This window comes from Strix aluco, chromosome 5, assembly GCF_031877795.1.
Source record: "Strix aluco isolate bStrAlu1 chromosome 5, bStrAlu1.hap1, whole genome shotgun sequence".
In the NCBI taxonomy this organism is placed as follows: Eukaryota; Metazoa; Chordata; class Aves; order Strigiformes; family Strigidae; genus Strix; species Strix aluco.
The window spans coordinates 27,916,346-27,937,008 of record NC_133935.1 but is presented as its reverse complement, the minus strand read 5'-3'; the positions used below and the strand labels follow the sequence as shown (position 1 = coordinate 27,937,008).

General features: G+C 44.7%; 1 protein-coding gene across 1 annotated transcript; it reads left to right on the top strand.

The window, feature by feature from the left end:
* The first annotated feature begins 2,370 nt into the window (after positions 1-2,370).
* On the top strand, positions 2,371-20,386 carry PRDM4 (PR/SET domain 4). Its single transcript, XM_074826483.1, has 11 exons — positions 2,371-2,648; positions 4,273-4,406; positions 5,070-5,255; positions 7,349-8,143; positions 11,286-11,435; positions 12,676-12,794; positions 13,539-13,624; positions 14,779-14,906; positions 15,465-15,779; positions 18,302-18,470; positions 19,921-20,386. Exons 1-11 carry the CDS (start codon positions 2,638-2,640, stop codon positions 20,228-20,230), a joined length of 2,403 nt encoding a protein of 800 aa, XP_074682584.1. The 5' UTR covers positions 2,371-2,637; the 3' UTR covers positions 20,231-20,386.
* Positions 20,387-20,663: the final 277 nt, after the last annotated feature.

The window sequence follows — 20,663 nt, the reverse complement described above, 5'->3', positions numbered from 1 at the left end:
GCAGCAAGTACTGCTATAAATGTCAATAAACTAAGCTTTCAGGGGACATAGTGCAGTTGTCTTATCAAAACACTTCACATATAATGAAAGTGTTTGGTATATAAAAAAGTATCTTCCCTTGCAGAAGAAATAGTTCTCAGATGTGTTTTATCACAATACCTTGGGCATGCAGAGTACATCCCTGTAGATACAGATTAATTTCTCATTTGGTGACACTTCATATTATCACTGGCTTCCTTTGATACTTGTGCTTTAAACTGGTAGTTAAGATATCACTTGTTCAAGGGAGTAAAGTGACTACAAAAAAAGCTGGAATCTCAGAGGACTCATGTTTGACAGTAGGAAAAACACTCTTACCTGCGTGTGACTACATCCAATCTGGCTCATAGGCTCAAAGTGTTACTTTCAGCACAGATAGTTGAAATAGCACAAGGATTTCAGCACCAGGGCAGTTCTGCAGTAGAATTACGCTATAATAATTGGCATTAAGATAAGCTGAGGGCTTGGGATAACCTAGCATTTCAGGACAGAACTGAGATGTACTGAGTATAACTGCGAAGTTGTAAGGATGACGTCTGAAAATGGAAGGTCTCCAGTCATCTCCTATATATTAGGGAATGGAATGTCAAGAGAGAGACTTCTGGGCTTGTAGTTGTTTGCTGGAGTTTCTAAGATGGATGTGAAGTATTAGCACCAACCATGTGAATATGTGGTACTACACACATAAAAATGAAGCACAAATAATCACAAGCTTAGTAGTCCCTAAAAACCTGAAGACTTGATGAGCTCTTTCTTGACTTGATGAAATAATATTTGGGGGCCAATTCAGATACACTCAGTCATAGTTAGAGTAAGGATTATCTGGCTTAGGGGAGAAAAGGAGAGGAGATGTTGTGGGATATGTGGTAACCTAAATGAGGTCATTCTTTTGGTTATGAATGACAGACACCTGGATTTACTTTACCTAAATCCAGTCCTCCAGAGGTTATATATTTAGGCTAAACTGATTATGCAGGTCCCAGTTACAGGCCATAGACACAGAGAGGCAGCTCCAAAGGGAATTCTTACGCGTCTCAGACACCTACCTCAGGATGGGAGGAAGAACTCTCTGCTGAAGCCTATTTCTACCCTTCAGTTACAGAGAGAGCTTAAAGAACTAGTGTCTAACTTTCTGACAGCCAAAGCCAAATGAGGAGAGCATGCTTCCACACCTAGAAGAACCAATGGGTTTGTACTGAACTGGAATGATCCTTCCAGAACCTACATTTAGGCTCTCTAGGTCAAGAGGTAACAGGCAGAAAAATACCGCAAGTTTCCTCCTGTGCAGACATCCTATCAAGGGATGTCTTATTTAATGAGGCATCGTTTAAGTGTCAGGCATAATCAAATTACAGAAACACATTACAGTGTTTCAGTAAACAGCTGTTCACCCCAGCACTTAAGGAACTTATAGACTGATTTGAGCAGCATATGTGATGAATATCCACGTTGTCACAGGCAAAAATGAGCTACAAAACTACTTGCACACATCAGAGATTCCTTTGCAATGTAGCCTTAGCCGGAATTGTACATGAGCCATAAATCATAGATAATTGAACAACAGTTGATGTCCAGAAGGCAGCTGGGGATGTACAGGCTGATGGTACCGGAGGACATGAAACACAACCCTCCAATGACAGCAGCTATGAGGGCGTAATGAGAAAGCGGTGAGATAGCTGCCACTATTATGTGAAAAAACAGAGTAAGCATCACACCCTTCTGAAAGAGGTGGCACGTGAAACCACAGGCAAGGGTTTTCAGTCAGCCGACCAAGGCGGGGATGATGCTTTATGACTGGAGAGTGCCAACCAAGATGATCCTCGGAAAAGGGAGAACTGCCGTGTACCCGGGCTGCTCCCAGGCCTGCTCTCCCGCCACGGTGATGCCCACAGTGCTGGAAATAATCAGGAAATAAGGCGGGGAGTTGGCGGTGAAAACGGCTGAAATGCCGCCGAGGTTCACCGAAGGCAGGCCGGCCCCGGCCTCCAGCACGGTGGCTGGTGCCGAGTCCTGCGGCGGCTGCCGGGAAGTTGGCAGGGGCAGCGAGGCCGGGGAGCCGCCGCGGCGGGCAGGCGGCTGCCAGGAGGACAGGGATGGCCCGGCCTGACACGGAATCGGGAGGGCCCCCCAGGCACTCCCGGGCGGGCCCCTCCGCGCCAGCATGTCAGAGGCGGCCGGGCCCGGGCCGGCACCCAGACCTGGGCCCGTCACGGACCCCGCCGGCCGCGGCAGGCGGGAAGCGGCCGAGCCCCCGGGCGGTGGCGTCGCTTCCTGGATGTGGCGCACGGTGCCGGAAACGGCCCCCGTCCCCCTCCCGCCGCCGCTGTCGCCGCCATCACCACCTCCCTTTCCCTTCTCCTCCTCCTCCGCGCTCCCCCGCCCGCGGCTGGGCCCGCGCCGCTCGGGGCCCCGCCCATGAGGCGGCGGCGGCGGCGGCGGTGGTGGTGGTTGCGGTCGGGCCGGGGCCGGGGCTGGGGCCGGAGCCGAGGGCAGTCGCCTGCCCGAGGGGCGGCGGCGGACCGGGGTTGAGGGCCCTAATGCGGCTGTGGTCGCGGCAGTTCTGCCGCCGGGAAAGGCCCCGCCCCGGCGCCGGGCCCCATGCACCCCAGGTGAGCGCCCTCGCGTCCGCCGGGGCTGGGGGACCGGGGGAGGCGGGCGGGACCGCGGCCGGGCGAGGCGGGGGACGGGCACCTCGGACCTTGCGACAGCGGCGCGCACCCCGGCCCAGGGGACGAGAGGCAAGGAGGGGAGGGGGTCCCTAAAGCGTTCAGCGCTTCCCGCAGGCCCCGAGGCTTGGCCCCGGTACTTCCCCACCCCTCGGCCCCGGGCGGGGGTGGTGGATCCCTCCCTCGGGCATCGCCACCCTGAGCAGCCGTTTGGGCCGAAAACGGGGGTGGCCCCGCCGGGTAGCTGGACCCTCGGCACTCTCCCTGCCAAGCCGTCCCTGGAGGCAAGTGGGGTGGTTGACAAGGGTGGGCGACCGTGCGATGTGAAAATGGGGCAGAAGCGAGCTGAAAGTCAGTGGCTCCGCTTGTGTAGCTCAGACCTTCGGGTTAACTTGCTTGACTTTGGTGTATTTGGCCATTTTTCCAGGGTGAGCAGTACCTTTCCTTACTGGAGTGGCGATCCAAGCTCCAGCTCTTGGTCGATACTGCAGAGCTTGGGCCTGCTGCTTGCAGAGGGCATGTGAGAGGCTTGGGTCAGGGTGGAGGCTGTTCAGTCTTGGTGCAGGGGTTGTGACAGCTGTGGGGTCAGCCGGTCTTTCTGACCCTACAAACCACTGGTGTGTGGTCAGGAGTGCCAGGGTGGGCAGAGCTAAGAGGAGGCAGAACTTGCAGAGTTATTGACAAGTGGGAGGCAACCATGTCTCCTTCATGTCCCCATCCCCAGGGACTGGTTCAGACTGCATGTGCAGCTTGTGATCCCAGAGGACGGATATGCCTAGTTTCTCTGGCATGATTTCTCCCAAGGCTGGGGATTTGAGTTGCTGGGCAGCCCAGTGGTTTCTGCAGCTCTACAGCTATTCATGTGGTGTGTGCCCACTCGAGTAGCTTGAGAGGTGCAGGCACTCAAGAGCCACTGGTTGATTGCTCTGATGTCATCCATGGTGCCAGTTTTTAATGTGGTAGGAGCACATGCCATGTCTGCAGAACCAGCCTGAGGCAGCCTGTTAAAACTCTATGCAATGGCTATTCTGCAGAGGCAACTCTTGTCACTGTTGGCCTGGTTCAAACTGACATTTTGTGTCCATTACCAGTTTTAAGTGATCTTTCCCCCTCCTCTCCCCTGATTGTTTTTTGAATGTGAGTGTGGTGTGCAGTAGTCATGTAATATAAATCAGATGCCATTGTCCAAGTAATTGTGACATTCAGCCTGCAAGTTGATCTGTGTTCACAATACTTTAATCACAGTGGCTTTGACTACAAGGAATGAGACTGTTTTCTGGATGGCAAGGAAGAAGCTGTGGTCTGATTTGTCTTTTTGAACTGGCTTTTTAATCCTAGTTATTGCTATCTAATATGATCAATATGTATTGATCATGACATGATCACAGTGTGAGTGGTTGATGAGCTTTATGCTTAGCTTTCTAAGGCAGAGCTTTTATGTGTCAATATCTGGTTTTGAGTTTGTTTGCTCAGCCCTTCTTCACCACAGTACAGTCAGTAATCAGGAATGCTCTTATTTCTGTTTCTCTTTCTTTTTCCCCTCCCCTTTCTGTTCCCTGCTTCCCAGGATGAATGAAATTAACTTGAGTCCTGTAGGGATGGACCAGCTGACCTCATCCTCTGTGAGCAATGCCCTGCCCATCTCAGGGAGTCACTTGGGATTGGCAGCATCACCCACTCACAACGCCATACCAGCACCAGGTAATGGGGAAGGCTCCCACAAAGGCTATTGCAGCTCATGCTTTGTGTTTTACTGTCACGGGAATGTTCATAACTGGGTAGCAGTGCTTGCTCTGATAGCGAGTCATGTCTTTAGCAGATAATGAGGTGATGTAGAATTGGGGAAGGATAGACCATAAACCATTGCTTATGCGGGCAAAGCAAAAGGCATGTGTGCTTACCAGGCTTATGCCTTAATGGGAGTCCTATTTTGTTCTAATGGGGTGGTTTGCACTGTGGGTAAGTGGGTGGCAGCAGAATCCTTTGAAATAGGAACTTTAGCTGCAAATCCACCTCCATCTATGTGTATCTTCACTCAGGTGAAAATAATGGTTTTTTACCTGTAAAGCAAAACTGTTTTCTTAGCTTTTTTTTTTCAGGGGACTACACAGACAAAAGTCCATTACAATTGTAAAGTAGAAGCCGGCGCTGCATAATGTATCCAAAAAAAGATCTAGCCACATTCAGGCATGCCTCTCAGTGCTGCGATAACTGTGATCCTTTCTTTGAAGCTTGACATCTTAGTTTCACAGTACAATACTGTACTTCCATAGGGAGCTCCCAAGGAAGTATTAACGTCTTTGTTTTGTGTGTTCATAAGCTCACGTAGCTCCATTGAATTTAAATGGGCATTTTCTTTTGCAGGCTTGCCTGTTGCAATTCCAAACTTGGGCCCCTCCTTGAGTTCCTTGCCCTCTGCTCTGTCTCTGATGCTCCCAATGGGTATTGGGGATCGAGGAGTGATGTGTGGTATACCAGAGAGAAACTACACCCTACCTCCGCCACCATACCCTCACCTGGAGAGCAGCTATTTCAGACACATTCTACCTGGTAAGTAGTCTGGTGCTGATGGATGGGAACAGAGAGAGAAATTGTTTTAAGAGCCATCTGTTTCTGTCCTGAAGCAGGCAAAACCAACTGTTTTGCAGAGCTGTAAATTCCCTGAGTTTGTCTGGAGTCTGTTGTGTTATTTACACACCTTTATTTTCAGGTCTCTGTTGCTATATATGTCTACGAAGAGAACTGCAGGGCATTTTCTACTTAAACCAAACCTCTGATCCCTCCTCCTACTGCTTTGTTTTTAAGATTAACAGAAAACAAAGCATGCCTGGTTTCTATGTCAAATGGCTTGTATTTTGAAAATGGCTTTTTTTTTTTTTCTCCTGTAGTCTGAAGCAGTACTTAATATGTACATAATTGTAGGTTACAGTAGTTCAAAGCTCAAAAAAAGCAAGCCATCAGCTGAGGAGTTTGGGCTCTTTCCCACCCATTGAGCCCATGGCGTAGTGTTTCATCATTTTTGTTCAAGGTTGATTTCCAAAGGCCTAACATACTGATTTCTATCTCAATTCGTCTCTCGCATGTGTTTTAGAATATAAATGTAGAATTTGACATGTTAATATATGAAGACACAGAAATCTGAGCTTTAAATGTAGTCCTTGTTTTGTTTTGTAGCAAAGATTAACAGGGTAGAAGTGGGTAGATTCAAGGTCAGCCAGTGAGTGTGCTGGTTCAACCTAGGTTAGGAGAAGAAATATAGCAGCCCAGATCTCATCCAACTACCTTTTGACTAGTGGCTGAACTTGCCAACTGCTTAGGAGTAACCTTTCCTACTGCATTACATGCCTGCCCATTTTGTGGGCAAAGAGTAGAGGAGGAGACAGTGCATTTGAGGACCAACAGTATTTGCCATTCTTCTGAGCTGTAATAATTTATGCACAAATGTATTTTTCTCTTTCTAGTCTGCATGATGTTTAGTCTGACGTTTCATAAGGTTCTTCTGTCAGTCATCTTACTGCCTTCAAGGATCCTCCTTGTTCAAGCCACAAGGCAGGATTGCATGCAGAAATGTGATGTAGCAGGTTAAATTTAACTGTCCATTTCTTGGCTTAGCCATTTTTAATAGGGTGGTGCTGCAGAAAGAGCGTCTATATTTGCGTCTGTGTAATTACGGACATTTTTCTATGGAAAACTTTTACAGAACAAATGGCTTTTAGGGTTCAAGGCCAAAAAGAAACATGCTGACTCAGATCTTGCAGAATCTGCAAAATCTCTCTCTGTCTCTGCTAGAAGTACTGTTTACTAGAATGTGCGATGTATTTCCTCCAAAGATTTTTCTTAGCTTTGTCCAACAAGAGAAGTTGATAGAATGTAAATACAGGTTAGCATTTCTTTGTATCTTAAGTTCCAAGGTTGTTTGATGTTGAGAAGCTTCCCAGAACTACCAGAAAAGATGTTGAGAGTTTCTGATTTAAATTTAACTGGGCTCTTGTTTTAGGAGAAACAACATACTTTTCATGTAAGGAAAGACAACAGATGACTCATGATACTTTAGAGAGACCTTATCTTGGTTCTTCAGAATTGCAGTTGGTGATCTTGGAGATGGACAGTTGTGTCACTTAGTCTTAGAGGAAGGAAGTAGTCATTGTTAAAACTTAAATACCTAAGCAAAAAGGATGTATCCTTGAGAACTATTTCTACTTCTCCTAGCAAAGATGAACCAGGGATTATCAAATACTAGATTCCACTAGCAGTCCTTCATCCTTTGTCAGCTATTTCTTGAGAATGAAAAATTATGCCTAAAATGTGAAAAACCTCTTTCTGATTCAGTCTTTGTACTGAGGAGCCTAGGTTAAATGCCGCTGGAAACTTGACCAGAGTTTGACAAATAACTAGAGACTTGCTCAGTTGAATGGAAGCTCTGTATTTGCTGTCAAATGATAGTTTCACAAGAGTGTTGGGTTGGCATATGTTTGTGAGCTGTGTTTCAGAATTAGTGGGGTTTTATTGGACATAATGTAAAGAACATGTCTTCAAGGATTTACGTCTTAATGTACTGTGCTGCCATGATGGGGTATTATTGTTCAAGATTTGAAAACTGATGCCATCTCACTCTCTTCTCTTTCCCCCTCTCATTCTATCAGGTATCTTATCTTACTTGGCTGACAGACCTCCACCTCAGTACATCCATCCCAACACTATAAATGTTGATAGCAATCCGGCATTGTCAGTCTCCAGCAATCCCTCAGCCTTAGATACCTATCAGCCCAGCGGAACCGTGGGACTGGAACCAGGGATTGTCTCCATGGACACCCGCACAGTGAACACCCATGGTGCTCAAAACCTGCATCCTAGTGACAGCCACGAGGTAGCACTGGATACTACAATCACTATGGAGAGCGTTTCAAGGGTAACCAGCCCCATCTCTGCAGATGATATGACAGAGGAGCTTACAATGGATGATGTAGCCAGGGATCATTCACAGATTCCCAACGGCTCCCAGAGCCATGAACCTTTAGCCGTAGACACGGTGGGGAGTAACTTGACATCGGACGCTGTGGGACACGGCAGTGTCATTCCCATTCACGGTAGCACTTTGGAACTCCCTGTTGTCATGGAGCCCGACCACATTGCTGGGCGGGTGACAGGAATATCGGACAGCACACTAAATGACTCCATTCATACTGTGGCCATGAGCACCAACTCCGTGAGTGTGGCGCTCTCTACCTCACACAACCTAGCTTCCCTGGACTCGGTAGCCTTGCACGAAGTGGGCCTCAGCCTCGAGCCCGTGGCGGTGTCTTCCATAAATCAGGAAGTAGCCATGGGGCCAAGTCATGTGGATGTGTCTGCAGACAATCTTGCCTTCGTACCATCCTCTCTGCAAATGGAAGACTCCAACTCAAACAAGGAGAACATGGCAACCTTGTTTACCATATGTGAGTGGGCTTTTCCTGCTTTCTTGGGGTAGCTTTTGGTTATTTTTGGTTATGTAGCTGTTGTCTGGTGGGATGACAGAACTCTTGTTGCTAGTCTTACAGATTTCTGCTGAAAGAAATTTAGTTATTTAACAAGACCACAAAAGTTGAAACATCTGCAGTGGCAGATTAACTGCGCTGAAACGACACTAGTTGGAAGTAGTCATAATAGGTGATGTTTTAGCATCATTCTCTTTGTATCCATCTCCCATGTTGCCTTGAGGTTGGAAGCTGAGTTCTTTATGAACCTCTTGCCTTTTGTGGATATGCTGATATTATCCTTTGCAATGAGACTTTTGTTTTTCAAAGTCACATCACAAATTACTCTTCTTGCTCTGTTAAAAAGCCCACAACGAACACCACCACAAGCCATACATTTCATCAAGTGGGTATAGTTGTCGAGTATGATGTTATGTGATTTTGCAAAATTTTTATTAAACCATGAACAATCATCATGAAAATGTTCTCAACAGGACCTGCTGGAAAAAAGAGCAGAGAGGGAGGGAAGTTTTTAATATTTGTTATTATTCTCATCAAAGGACTTCAGTCCAGAGATTAGTTGATCTCCTAGGAAGAGAGGAGCACTGGACATTGCACTCTCTCAATTCTGTCATCATTCAAGAAGTGGTGTTTGAGAACTGTGAAGTTCTCGTTTGCTGGGACAGAGATTTGAACTTCCACCCACAGCATGTCTGGTTTCTTGCGCCTGAAGCGTAAGGCCAGCTTTTATATTCACGTTTTATTAGTTGTGGTAGCATTGCTGAGCACTGCTTTTGCATGCAATCCGGCCCTACAACTGCCAGAGCCTTATGACAAGCCTTGCCTGCAGAACATTTTTTAAGAAATGGAAAGAAATAGTACCTTGGTTAGCAATGATAGAGGGGCAGTTTAGTGCAAAGTCTCTAGTCAGACATTTGAATTAAAACTTTTATTCTGTGGGATAAAATATAACTTAAAATCAGGTGAGTGTAGAACAATGATGAATTTACAGCTCCTAGAGGAAGTTTTACAGCTCATGCGCAGTTCTTACAAGCATCTGTTGCATATTGGAACAAATAATGATCAAAATACTATGATATCCAGCATGCTGGCGGTGAGATTGCATGTCTTATTCACCTAAGTGAGATCTGATGTGCCAGCTTATTGTCACTATACTTAAAATAGGTCTAAGCAGTTTTGCAGATGATGCTCCCCATTGATAGTATGCTATAATGGCTGTTGCACGCCCAGTGCTTTCATGTGATTTGCAAAATACATCTTTGACTTGGGAAGGTTTAAATTTTAACTTTTTGTTTTTCTTTTTAAACTTCTCCTGAATAAAACATGAATTTGTGTCCAGACAGGTGACAGCAAGGAGGAGGAGTTGTTTTAGAGCCTCTCAGTGGTTTTTCCTCACTGTGAAGGCAGGAGACAGGGCCTTTTTCAGAAAACTTTGTACACTGTTCCTAAGTGGGAAGAAATAAGTGTGCCTTTGCTACAGTCCTAAATGTTTGCAAAACTTTAAGTAGTCCTTTTTTTGGTCATTTTTGCTTACTGTTCTAGGTACCCAAATCAGAGAAGTAATCACGGTGATTTTTTTTTTCATTATCTGTCAAGGAAATGGAAAGGAAATGGTATATTTCGCTTCCTGTAGAATGTAGGATTTTTTTTTTTCAACTTCTTAAAAATGCATGAATCCCTAAACCTTTCCAAGTGGAAGTGTCACATGCCTAGAACTTGCTGTTCTTCCTCTTTGCCTCTCCTTGGGGCTAGTCCACAGACCTGTAGTGGTGTGTGCTAGGCAATGCTTAAAAACAACTGTTCCAAATAGTGTTTCTCATTACTCAGGTCTGGTTATTGTCACTGTACATGTCATCTGTGCACATGAAGCAATGCTTATATAGGCTCTACCTAATAATTTTCTAAGGACTTTCCTATCTGTAATTGTATAGTTGCTCAAACTGAACTTTGTATGGGGTTAGATTCTGGTACCCTGATGTATGAAGAGAGTGTCCCAAAAATCTCTTTAAACAAGTAGTAATGGAGCTGCTGTTTATACCTGCTGAAGACTACGTCTGTGATAGGTCTTTTATACTGGAGTTGGGCCATCAAGAGGCCAAAGAAGGTCTTTGTGGAGATCCTGTTTCATTTAGCTGAGCATCTTTCTTCAGAAGAAGAATGATTTATATCAGGAGGGAGGTTGCTGAGTAGGTGTTGGTTGCTCCATTCATAGAGAATTAAAATGATGTAGTTTTTCTAGATGAGAGCATTTTATGCTGTACTTTTCCCCAAATTTATTAGACCAAATACTTTCAGTAGTTTATTTTTCAGCAGTACATATGCTGAATGACAGATTGGTCAAGTGTTGCTACTGATTCTTCTTGGGCTCCTGGTTTTGTTCCGTTCAGTAGCATACCATAGAGATGTACTGTATGAGTTTATTGCAGTGAGTCCTTCAAAAGCAGCAGTGAGGTCAGGTTTTTGTGCCATGAAGATTTGCACATTGTCTGAATTTAAATGGAGATAAGGCAATTTGTGGGTTCAAATTAGAAAAATTTTAGAAAGGAGACCTTACTGTCCCTTTGCATCAATATCCTTGAGGTTCTACATGCAAGAAAACTCTTGTGTTCCTGGTAAAATCCAAACCATAACGAGTTAGAAAGTGTTTGGTTTGGTATGGCTTGGATTTTTCTGCCAATAAAGGTTATTTCACCTGTGATCAGAGAGAAAATAGCTCTTCTGTCATCAGCGTTACTGCCAGCTCTGGGGAGACCACCATCCATTTTGCAGTAGTTTTGATGAAGAATGGACTCTGTCCCATTGCTAGAATGCCTCTGTAAGGATAGTCTAGAGTCTAGGTGATTAATTTGCCATCAGGAAGGCAGGTGGAGATCCTCATGTTTGATCTGAATTGGATAGGAACACTGACTTGTACTGCGGTGCCCATCTGACTGAATAATACGGTTTGTATTCTTCTGAGTAAAAGCTAGTAAAGAGGACAAGTTAAAGCAGATAGAAGCAGCCTTTGGCAGGAGCTGAGCTGAAACATACTGGTTGGGAGCTGATTGTACTGTGGGGGCTGTTGCATCTTTTTAATCCCTATTGTCCCTTCCCATCTCTGCAGGGTGCACGCTGTGTGACAAGGCATATCCATCAGACTGCCCAGATCACGGGCCCGTCACCTTTGTCCCTGACACACCAATAGAGAGCCGAGCCAGGCTTTCTCTCCCTAAGCAGCTTGTCCTCCGGCAGTCTATCATGGGAGCTGAAGCAGGTAAGAATCAGATTGCTATATATTTCTATGCAGAGGTTTAAAAAAACACCGCGTGAAATCCAACACCATAGGGATTTAAATGTGGGAAAGAAATACTGCAACAGAGAGGTGGTTCCCTCTTCTATAATCACCTTGAGTTACATTATGCAAGAGCTTCTTTTTCTCTGGTTACTGCTTAGACTTCATCTAGACTCTAGGGGTGCTGCCATAGAACGTTACTGAAACACTTCATAAGGTCAAGCACAAGCAAGGTCATGTGCTGAACTGCCCAGGCACAGCTTTGATAACAAAACATTACAGCAATTGCAGTTTGGGGGAAGATACCAATTAGAAATTATAGAGATTTCTGTCTGCTTGTTCATCAGCTTGGTTTGCTACCTGTGGGTCTTCTGGGTGCTCTCACTGGAGTATTGATCACTAGTGCCTCTTTTCTTCCTGCCTGCCCCCGCGCCCCCCCCCCCCCCCCCCCCCCCCCCCCCCCGGCCTTTACATTTGGCATGTAGACTGTGACTTTGTCATTGGATGTGGACCTTGTTACTGTATTTCATGCCATTGTCACCTGGAGATCAAAGAGTACAGTGCAATATCCTAAGGATCTGAAGGCTAGAGAAGAATGTGATTATTGGCTTGCTTAGTGATGCTGCTTGTTGAGAGTAGATGACATCTGTTCTTTCCAAGCTGCACTAGTTTCCAGTTTATTCATGAAAGCTATTCAGTGTATTCATGTAGACCTATATATATATATAAATGTTTAATAATAAATAATATACACGCAGGAATCCCTCTGCCCATGACAGAAATACAGCTGCCTCTGGGGAGAAATGCAGAAGCTGCTTAACAATGCCCAGCAACAATTCTGGAAATTCCTGGGGATTAGGTAGGCGAAATGTAGTTATTGAAACTAGTATTTTTTGCTTCTGCAGAAAGTGCCATGAAAACTTTAATTGGTACAAGTGGCTAGGATCTTAGTTTTATAGCTTACTGAAAAGTAAATTACTTGCTTTTGACAAAGAAAATAAATATTTGTAATTACAACAAAGCGGCTCCCAACAGTGTCATGCGGTGGTGGTGGTTCTTGTCTCTGCCTTAGGTGTGTTTTACATGTGAAGTAGAAGCTTTGATGATCTTATGCCTAGATATTACCCCTGGAGCATTATCTCATAAAACTCCCACCTCTTTGTTATGTATGATTAGTTGTTTAAATAATTGATTTCTGTAGATTTTGGTCTTCTACTGATAGGTGTGTGGACACGAGAAACTATTCCTGTAAGGACTTGTTTTGGACCTTTGATTGGGCAGCAGAGCCATTCTTTGGAGGTGGCTGACTGGACAGACAAAGCAGCTAGTCACATCTGGAAGGTCAGTGGATGTTACGGTTCACAGAGTCTGCAGGCATGCCTTTATCTGGTGAAAGCCACCACATGACACAGCAGCTTTAACATTATCATCCTTGCCAAAATCAAAATGAATGCAGTTTGTTTAATACTTAATATCAGCATAGCAGAGCTGTATACCATGTAATATGCTGGTAATCAATCTTGAAGTACAACAAGCTTCTTTAATGCCTTTTCTTTTAAAGGACTGTATGTGGTTTCCAGTATTTGTGTGTAGCTGCAGCAGAGATTGTGTATGAATTACTAGGCAGCACTTGTTTGTTTTGTATCATTGTTTATTGAAAGTTCCCCCAGGTGATGAGTGATTTGTTTTAGGAAAGCTGCTTTAAAGCTTTCTTTTTCACATCATTTCATGTTCAGAAAGTAAAATTGATCTATATAAATAAAATACGTACTGTTTGCCCAGATATTATTATTCAGAAGACTTGGCTTGTAAGAAAAGCAGCCAAATGCATTTCTGCTGGGAGCTAAAGGTGGTGTGTGGGAAAGATGCTGATGAACAGCCTTCCTAGCCTCCTGGGTAGCAGAGAGGTCAAGATTCCTGTGTGAAGGGGAAAGTAAGGAGTAAGAACGGGGCTGTGGTCTTGGCAATGGAGATCTCCTGGCTTGTTCTAGGTAAACACATCCTCTCTTCAAGAAAGAAGCTGGCTTTCACTGTATTTGTTGCTGTGTTTTGTCCTAAGATTGCTTTTTTTTTTTTTTCTGGTAGTTCTATCACAATGGTGTCCTGGAGTTCTGCATCATTACAACTGATGAAAATGAATGTAACTGGATGATGTTTGTACGCAAAGCCAGGTGAGAACCACCTGCACTGTGCTAAGTAGCTTGGTGTCTGAGGTGCCAGCTTCATAGGAGGCTGTGCTGGAGAATGTGTGCTGCTGCATTGACTGTCCAGTTGGGTAATGAGCCCAGGACCAAGGGACCTTCAGGAGTTACCTAGGCATCTTGGTCTGGTCGGGAGAATGAAATGGAGCACCCAGTGGAGAATGTTATGGGGTAACCAGTACACATGCTATAGTAAAACAGCCCCAAACCTGCCCATGTACTTCGTTTCCCATGTTCTAAAGCTTTAAACCAGGCTCTTTTTATATTAGCGTACTGTGTGTTCGTTTATTATTGCCTTCCCTCTATCCCATTCCTTTTGGATACATCAGTGAAGATGATGTTGATTGCCTTTTTGATTTTAATACTTCATTACCAAAGTGTCCCTGGGTTCTTTTGGCCATGTTCCAAGCTCTTACAGCTTGCAAGAGTTGTCCTTTTCAGTTTTTCTGGAGCCTGTGATGAAAACTGTCCAGACTGGCTTCAGTATTGCTCCATATGTGGTCCCTTGAGAAGGCTGAACCTTTCCTATTGCTCTGTGATGCAAAGTAGTTTTCCCCTGCAATTCATTTCATTGCTCCCATATGCAGGAGTCAAGAAGTTAATGCTTGATCTCCCACTGCAGTGGGGGAGAGCTTTTGCTGGTTTCAGATACTGGGAATAAACATATGCAAGATACAGCTTCAGAAGATGAATTATCACATCTTGGAAATGCTTTGCAAGAGTTATTTTTGAAGATAATTTTGCTTTAAGACTTTACTGGTATTTATTTCTCTATTTCTTAAGTGGGTTAATATGAAAAATATATATATGTATTTTTGTAGTTTCTTAAGGATCATAAACTCTTCTCCCAACCCACTCAAATGTCTATTAATAATCTTCTCAGCAAGATACCACAGTGGTTTGAAAACTGTATCATTTGGTGGAGCAGATTGGCTCACAAGGTCCAGTTTTCCTTTCCTTTAATAAAAAAGGACAGAAGTGGCAGACGTGAAAGTTTTTATAATGTGGTGACAAGCACTCAGATTCTCTCATTACTGATTTATAGGAATTTCCTTATTTTTTTTCTCTTTCTCAAAAAGTAATTATTTCTGGAGGGGTTTTTTTCGTAACTCTCATTACTATAGGAACCGGGAAGAGCAGAATCTGGTAGCTTATCCTCACGATGGAAAAATTTACTTCTGCACCTCTCGGGACATCCCACCTGAACACGAGCTTCTCTTTTATTACAGTCGGGACTATGCACGACAGCTTGGTAAGTAAGCGCTCATCTTTGTTGGCTTTGCAGGGAGCACTCAGTTTGAATTCCCTTTTAGTGCCATCTCTGGGCACTGTAACTTAGGAGTGCATTATGTTCCTTCTCAGTTCCTAGTGGTGCATGTCATAATTTCCTTTTACCTTTCATGGCTACAGGAGTACCATTGTTTGAAAAAAACATTTCACTATCTAATTCCACTGATCAGGAGTAAATGATCGCAGTTTCAAAGAAAAAGGGTTGGTTTTGTTCTGTTCATCCATCTGGTGCTAAGGGAATTTTGCTAGCTGAAGATGTTCCTATTCTCCCCCACTTTTAGTTGTGATAATTTAGGTTTGGTGGAGCTGTGCTCAAAATCATTCCAAAGTTTGGTCCCCCAAAATATTTGAAATGGCATACCTAAAAGAACTGAAGAGCAAGCACCAGAGCTGAAAGGAACAGGGGTGAAAATCTCTGCAGCTGGCTTTGCTACCACAGGAAAAGTTTTAATATGGATCATGCTCACGCTCTGTTAGGCCTTGCTGTGCCTCATTAAAAGTGATGTTTTTGTGCCCAAAGGTGTCCCTGAACATCCAGACATGCACATCTGCCACTGCGGAAAGGAATGTGCTTCGTATGCAGACTTCAAGGCCCACTTGAGCAGCCATATTCACAGCCACCTCCCCAGTCAGGGGCACAGCAGCAGCCATGGGCCAGGCCACGGCAAGGAAAGGAAGTGGAAGTGCTCCATGTGCCCCCAGGCTTTCATCTCCCCTTCCAAGCTCCACGTCCACTTCATGGGGCACATGGGTATGAAGCCACACAAGTGCGATTTCTGTAGCAAAGCTTTCAGTGATCCTAGCAACTTACGGACACACCTCAAGATACACACAGGTAAGGGTTGGGGACTCTGTAGAGATGCCTGTGCTAGTAAAACATTGGGGCAGGACTTGTTCTCTCTGATCCCTTGGCCAGTTGGCAGGGCATAGCTTGTGTCCATAAATCTAAGCTCTTAGAAACATAGAATCGTAGAATGTTTTGGGTTGGAAGGGACCTTTAAAAATCATCTAGTCCAGCCCCCCTACCATGGACAGGGACATCTTTCACTAGATCAGGTCACTCAAAGCCCTGTCCAACGTAGCCTTGAACACTTCCAGTGGTGAAACATCCACAGCTTCTCTGGGCAACCTGTACCAGTGCATCACCACCCTCACGATAAAAAAATTTCTTCTTTATATCCAATCTAAATCTATCCTCTTTCAGTTTAAAACTGCTGCCCCTTGTCCTGTTACTACAGGCCTTGGTAAAAAGTCTCTCTCCATCTTTCTTATAAACTCCCTCTAAGTACTGGAAGGTCACAATAAGATCTGCCTGGAGCCTTCTCTTCTCCAGGCTGAACAACCCCAACTCTTTCAGCCTTTCTTCACAGGAGAGGTACTCCAGCCCTCTGATCATTTTCGTGGCCCTCCTCTGGACCAGCTCTAACAGGTCCATTCTTTCTTGTACTGGGGACCCTAGAGCTGGATGCACTACTCTCACAAGAGCAGAGTAGAGGGTGAGAATCATCTCCCTCCAGCTACCTTTCTAAGAATGGGTAGCATCCTGGCTGTCTGTCTCTAGTCCGTTCTGACCGCAGCTAATGCGTGGGCACTGCCTGAGAGAGTGTTGGGTGACATGGGATAGGACTGCGCTGGGTTCAGTGGTGTGGGTGCTTCTAGAACAGTATGTAGACCTGTATTCTGGCTGATTGTGCCGTCTCTAAAAGCATTTGATGAATCAAAGTTGATTACAGTAGGGAAAAAGTGTTGGCCTTCATCTGGGAGACAGAAACCCTTTTTTCCCACACAGCAGATTCAGTGCTGGCAGCTATGATAAAACAAGGGTTCCCTTCTGCTCATGAGAAAAAGCCAATTGGGTTTGAGAGCTTGTAATGTGGACAGTTGTGCACTTACTTAAATATGGGGCTGAGATCTTTCTCCTCTCCCCTACTTGAATTGTTTTTCATCTTAAGGAAATGGCCCAAGACTGAACTTGGTGATTGTGGGGTCAGACTGATGTGGATAAGGCTCAGTTCTGTCACTCATCAAAACTTAAGTCTGCACATGCTGTTGACTTTTGTGGGCATTTGGATATGACTGGAGGCTTTGGCAGTAAAGGGAGAATTGCCAGCAGAGCAGTGAATGAGTGTTAGAAGAGGAAAACAAAATATTGGAAGATTTTTCAGCTGTGTAAGAAGAGAGGAAATATGAAAAGGCATGGATTTAACAGAGTGAGGACAGGGGAGAGGGTGAAGGTCAAATACAGGCCAGCAATAGACAGTGTGGATATTTTTGCCTCTATTTTTTTTCAGTGAGGTTGAAATAGCTATTGGGAATCACAGAATGCAAATCACAGAGCTGGAAAGGGAATAAAAGTGGGAGTTCAGTGCACTAGACTCAAGCATAGGAAGCTGTGGGCTCAGTAATGAGGAGTTTTAATAAACTGATCAAGTACAAGTGTGGTATACACAACCACAGAACACTCAGTTGGATAGGGATGCAAGTGCTATTCAAACTTAGTCTGAATTCAAGTAGCGTGCAGGGGTTTTGAACTATTTCTGGCAAAGAATAATGAAAGAACTACAGATAAATAGAAAAATGGGATAAAACACAGAAGTTAGCAAAGAGCCAGTGAGCTTTGTACCTGTGTGTTAGATAAGAGAACTTGTTTTTCTAGACAAAGGCAATGCAGTGCATTACATGTGGTTGGGCTCCAGTAAGGCATCAGATAGTTCCTGTGGGAAATCAGTGGAGATGGGGATGTACTGATGTACAGTAATGAGATGACTACCATGGTTACTATTATAAAGGAGGCTACCATTATTTTTACTCAAGAATTCATATTGGATAAGCCTAGTGTTGTTGAATGTTTGCCTGAATCTCTTTGCTGGAAGATTTACAAGCGTACTGGTGATGTTTTGATATGCAGAACAGGGAGGCACAGTTGGTGCAAACAAGAAGCAGAAAGTGTGTCTTACAGGAAAGGCTGACTGATCACAAGCACTGTAGGAAGAGGAATCCAGGGTGTTTAGAAGGATGAAGTGCAGAACCACACATCACATGAAGGGCTCAGTGGTTTGAATCAGTAGCATTGAAGTGGGTTTTTTGGCTTGGGGGCATGGCATGGGGAATGAAAAGTTTTGGGAACGAAGAAATGAAGTTAGATGCCTGTTTTTTGCATAGCTGAATCTAGACTGTAACTAGGTAGGCCTATATGTTGAGTCTGAAAGAGCTGCAGGAGGAAACAGGTCCTGTTCACAAAGAACCTGCCTTTCTTCAGGATAAAATTTTATTCTTCAGAAGTGGTCAGGCTTGTTTGCTTACTGTATTTCTTGGGACACTGACTGACAATTTGTGGGTGTATGTATGTAATCATAGGTCAGAAGAATTATCGCTGTACCCTCTGCGACAAGTCGTTTACCCAGAAGGCTCACCTGGAATCGCACATGGTCATCCACACGGGGGAGAAGAATCTGAAGTGCGATTACTGTGAAAAGCTATTCATGCGGAGGCAGGACCTCAAGCAGCACGTACTCACTCACACACAGTAAGTGATCTCACAGGATGTGTTGGACTGGCCAGTGCAATAAAAATGAATCTCCAGTTTGCAAATAGTTTGGCCTAGGGAATGTAGGTTCATTCTCTAAGATGACAGAGAAGTCAATCTGGACAAATTCCTTGTTCCTGGCTGGAGTTGTCCTACTCTAGTGTTTGTAGTATTTTAATGACACAGTAAATTCCAGGCATGCCCCTTGTCTTGTGAAATGGCATTCTGGAGTGTTCACCATTTTGAAGTGAGAGGGAGTTAATTGATTTACATTTAGTTCTCTGCTGAGAACTGTTTCCACATCCTAGCATGACCACGAAAAATCATAAACTCCTCAATGCTATTCTCACTGAGTAGCTTGTTAGTGAAGTCTCCTTCTGTTTGCACCGGGGGGGGGGGGGGGGGGGGGGCGCGGGGCAGCGGTGCAGTCATTCCCAGCTCTCCCCCAGGTCTCATTTATGCACTTGGGTCTCCTGGTCCTCCTGCAGAGAGATGCCCATGGTCAGGGCAGACCCCCAGGTCCTCCTCCAGTTTTCTACAGGTCTCTCCCAGCCCCTCAGCTCTCTGGCAGGCCAGATCATTCCTTTTGCTGTGAGAATCTCTCCATCCTGTTTAGCTACTCCCAATACAAGGTCCTCCCTTAAAAGCTGCTTACCCAGAGCTAGTCCCTCTGCTTACTTTGTGGTCAGCATCTGGTTCTTGTACTCACTTGGAGTCGACTGCTGCTTCTGTCATTCTGCCTAGGAGACAGCATAGTGCAGCTAGCGTAAGCAAGAGAGAGGCAGACAGACAGACAGACTTGCTTTGCTGCTTGTTCTTAGGGCCAGAGCCAAAAGCTCCACTGCTAAGAAGTGTTTTGCACAGTCATCTACAGAATTTGACTGTTGCAACTTGGTAAGCCTCTGCTTAGTATTTAAAGACTGAGAGTTGTTAGCACTCAGCAGTTTTGTTTTCGTTTTTGTTTTGGGTTTTTTTTTTTTCCCCCCCCCATTCACGCAGAGTGGGAAGGAGGGAGACTAACCCTTCCACCATGGCAACATCTCTGCCCTTGCCAAAACATGGAGTTTGGTCTTATGCAAAAATAAACAAAACTGTTGTAGAATTCTTTCTTCTTTAATTTATCATCAGAAAAGAAAAACAGTTGGTTACAAGCTAGCAGTTAGTCCAAAAAGCCTGACTTTTGCCAGTGATGTTGGGGCAGGGGATGTGAGGAACAGAGGAGAGGGGCTCTGTGTACGTACTATGTGAGAGAAAACTGAGCGGTATTTATACTTCAGTGCTGCAGTAGTGCTGTTATTTCTGGTCTGCTTCTCCTTCAAGCATACTGAAAGTAAGATTTAGGAGTAAGACTGACCCTTTCTTTCACCCTTCCTGTCACCATCACCCCACTATTTAATACAGTATCGGCTGCCTTGCAGCAGGAGCAAACTAACTTTTTCATGTCTTGCAGAGAACGGCAGATCAAATGCCCCAAGTGTGACAAGCTGTTTCTGAGGACAAATCACCTGAAGAAGCATCTCAATTCACATGAAGGAAAGAGGGACTATGTCTGTGAAAAATGCTCCAAGGCTTATCTAACCAAATATCACCTCACTCGCCACTTAAAAATATGTAAAGGCCCCACATCTAGCCTGTTGGCTCCAGAGGAGGAAGAGGAGGAGGATTCAGAGGAGGAATTAATAGACTCTATGAGGACTGAAGACTGTAGGATTAACAATGGAGTCTATTCAACAGGTGATGCCCTCTCCGGAAACAAATAAAGAGAGGGAAATTTTCTTGGATGGTAGAACTGGGGAAGGAAAGAAATCCTCTCCCTTGTTCCCCCAGTCAACAGCATATGTCAAATGAGGAGCTTTCCTTCGGTTTTGGTCTCCGCACTACCACTGCTTAATAAACTCTGTAGCCAAAACACTGAATGAGAATGGATCATGCACATACAAGTGAACGCTGCTAAGAAGGAAATATGAGGCAAGGAGATGTTTTCCACACACACTGTGCATACTTCTTTTCCATTCAGTACCAGGATACATGACACACCTTGCATAGCCCTTTGAGTCAAGAGCCACAAACCAGAAATGTAGTCAAGTAATTGCAGTGACCTGTGAGCCAACTGTCCTTAACTGCCAAAGTTGTGACAGTAAGAAAAACAAACAAAAAAATGGTGGTGGCAATTGATGTGTTTTTCTTTTTAAT

What these genes read in the sequence shown, in the direction of transcription:
- PRDM4 (XM_074826483.1), top strand. An exon ending in TATCATGGGAGCTGAAGCAG is followed by an intron (nt 11,436 to 12,675) that starts GTAAGAATCAGA and finishes TTCTACTGATAG; the next exon opens with GTGTGTGGACACGAGAAACT. An exon ending in ACACCTCAAGATACACACAG is followed by an intron (nt 15,780 to 18,301) that starts GTAAGGGTTGGG and finishes ATGTAATCATAG; the next exon opens with GTCAGAAGAATTATCGCTGT.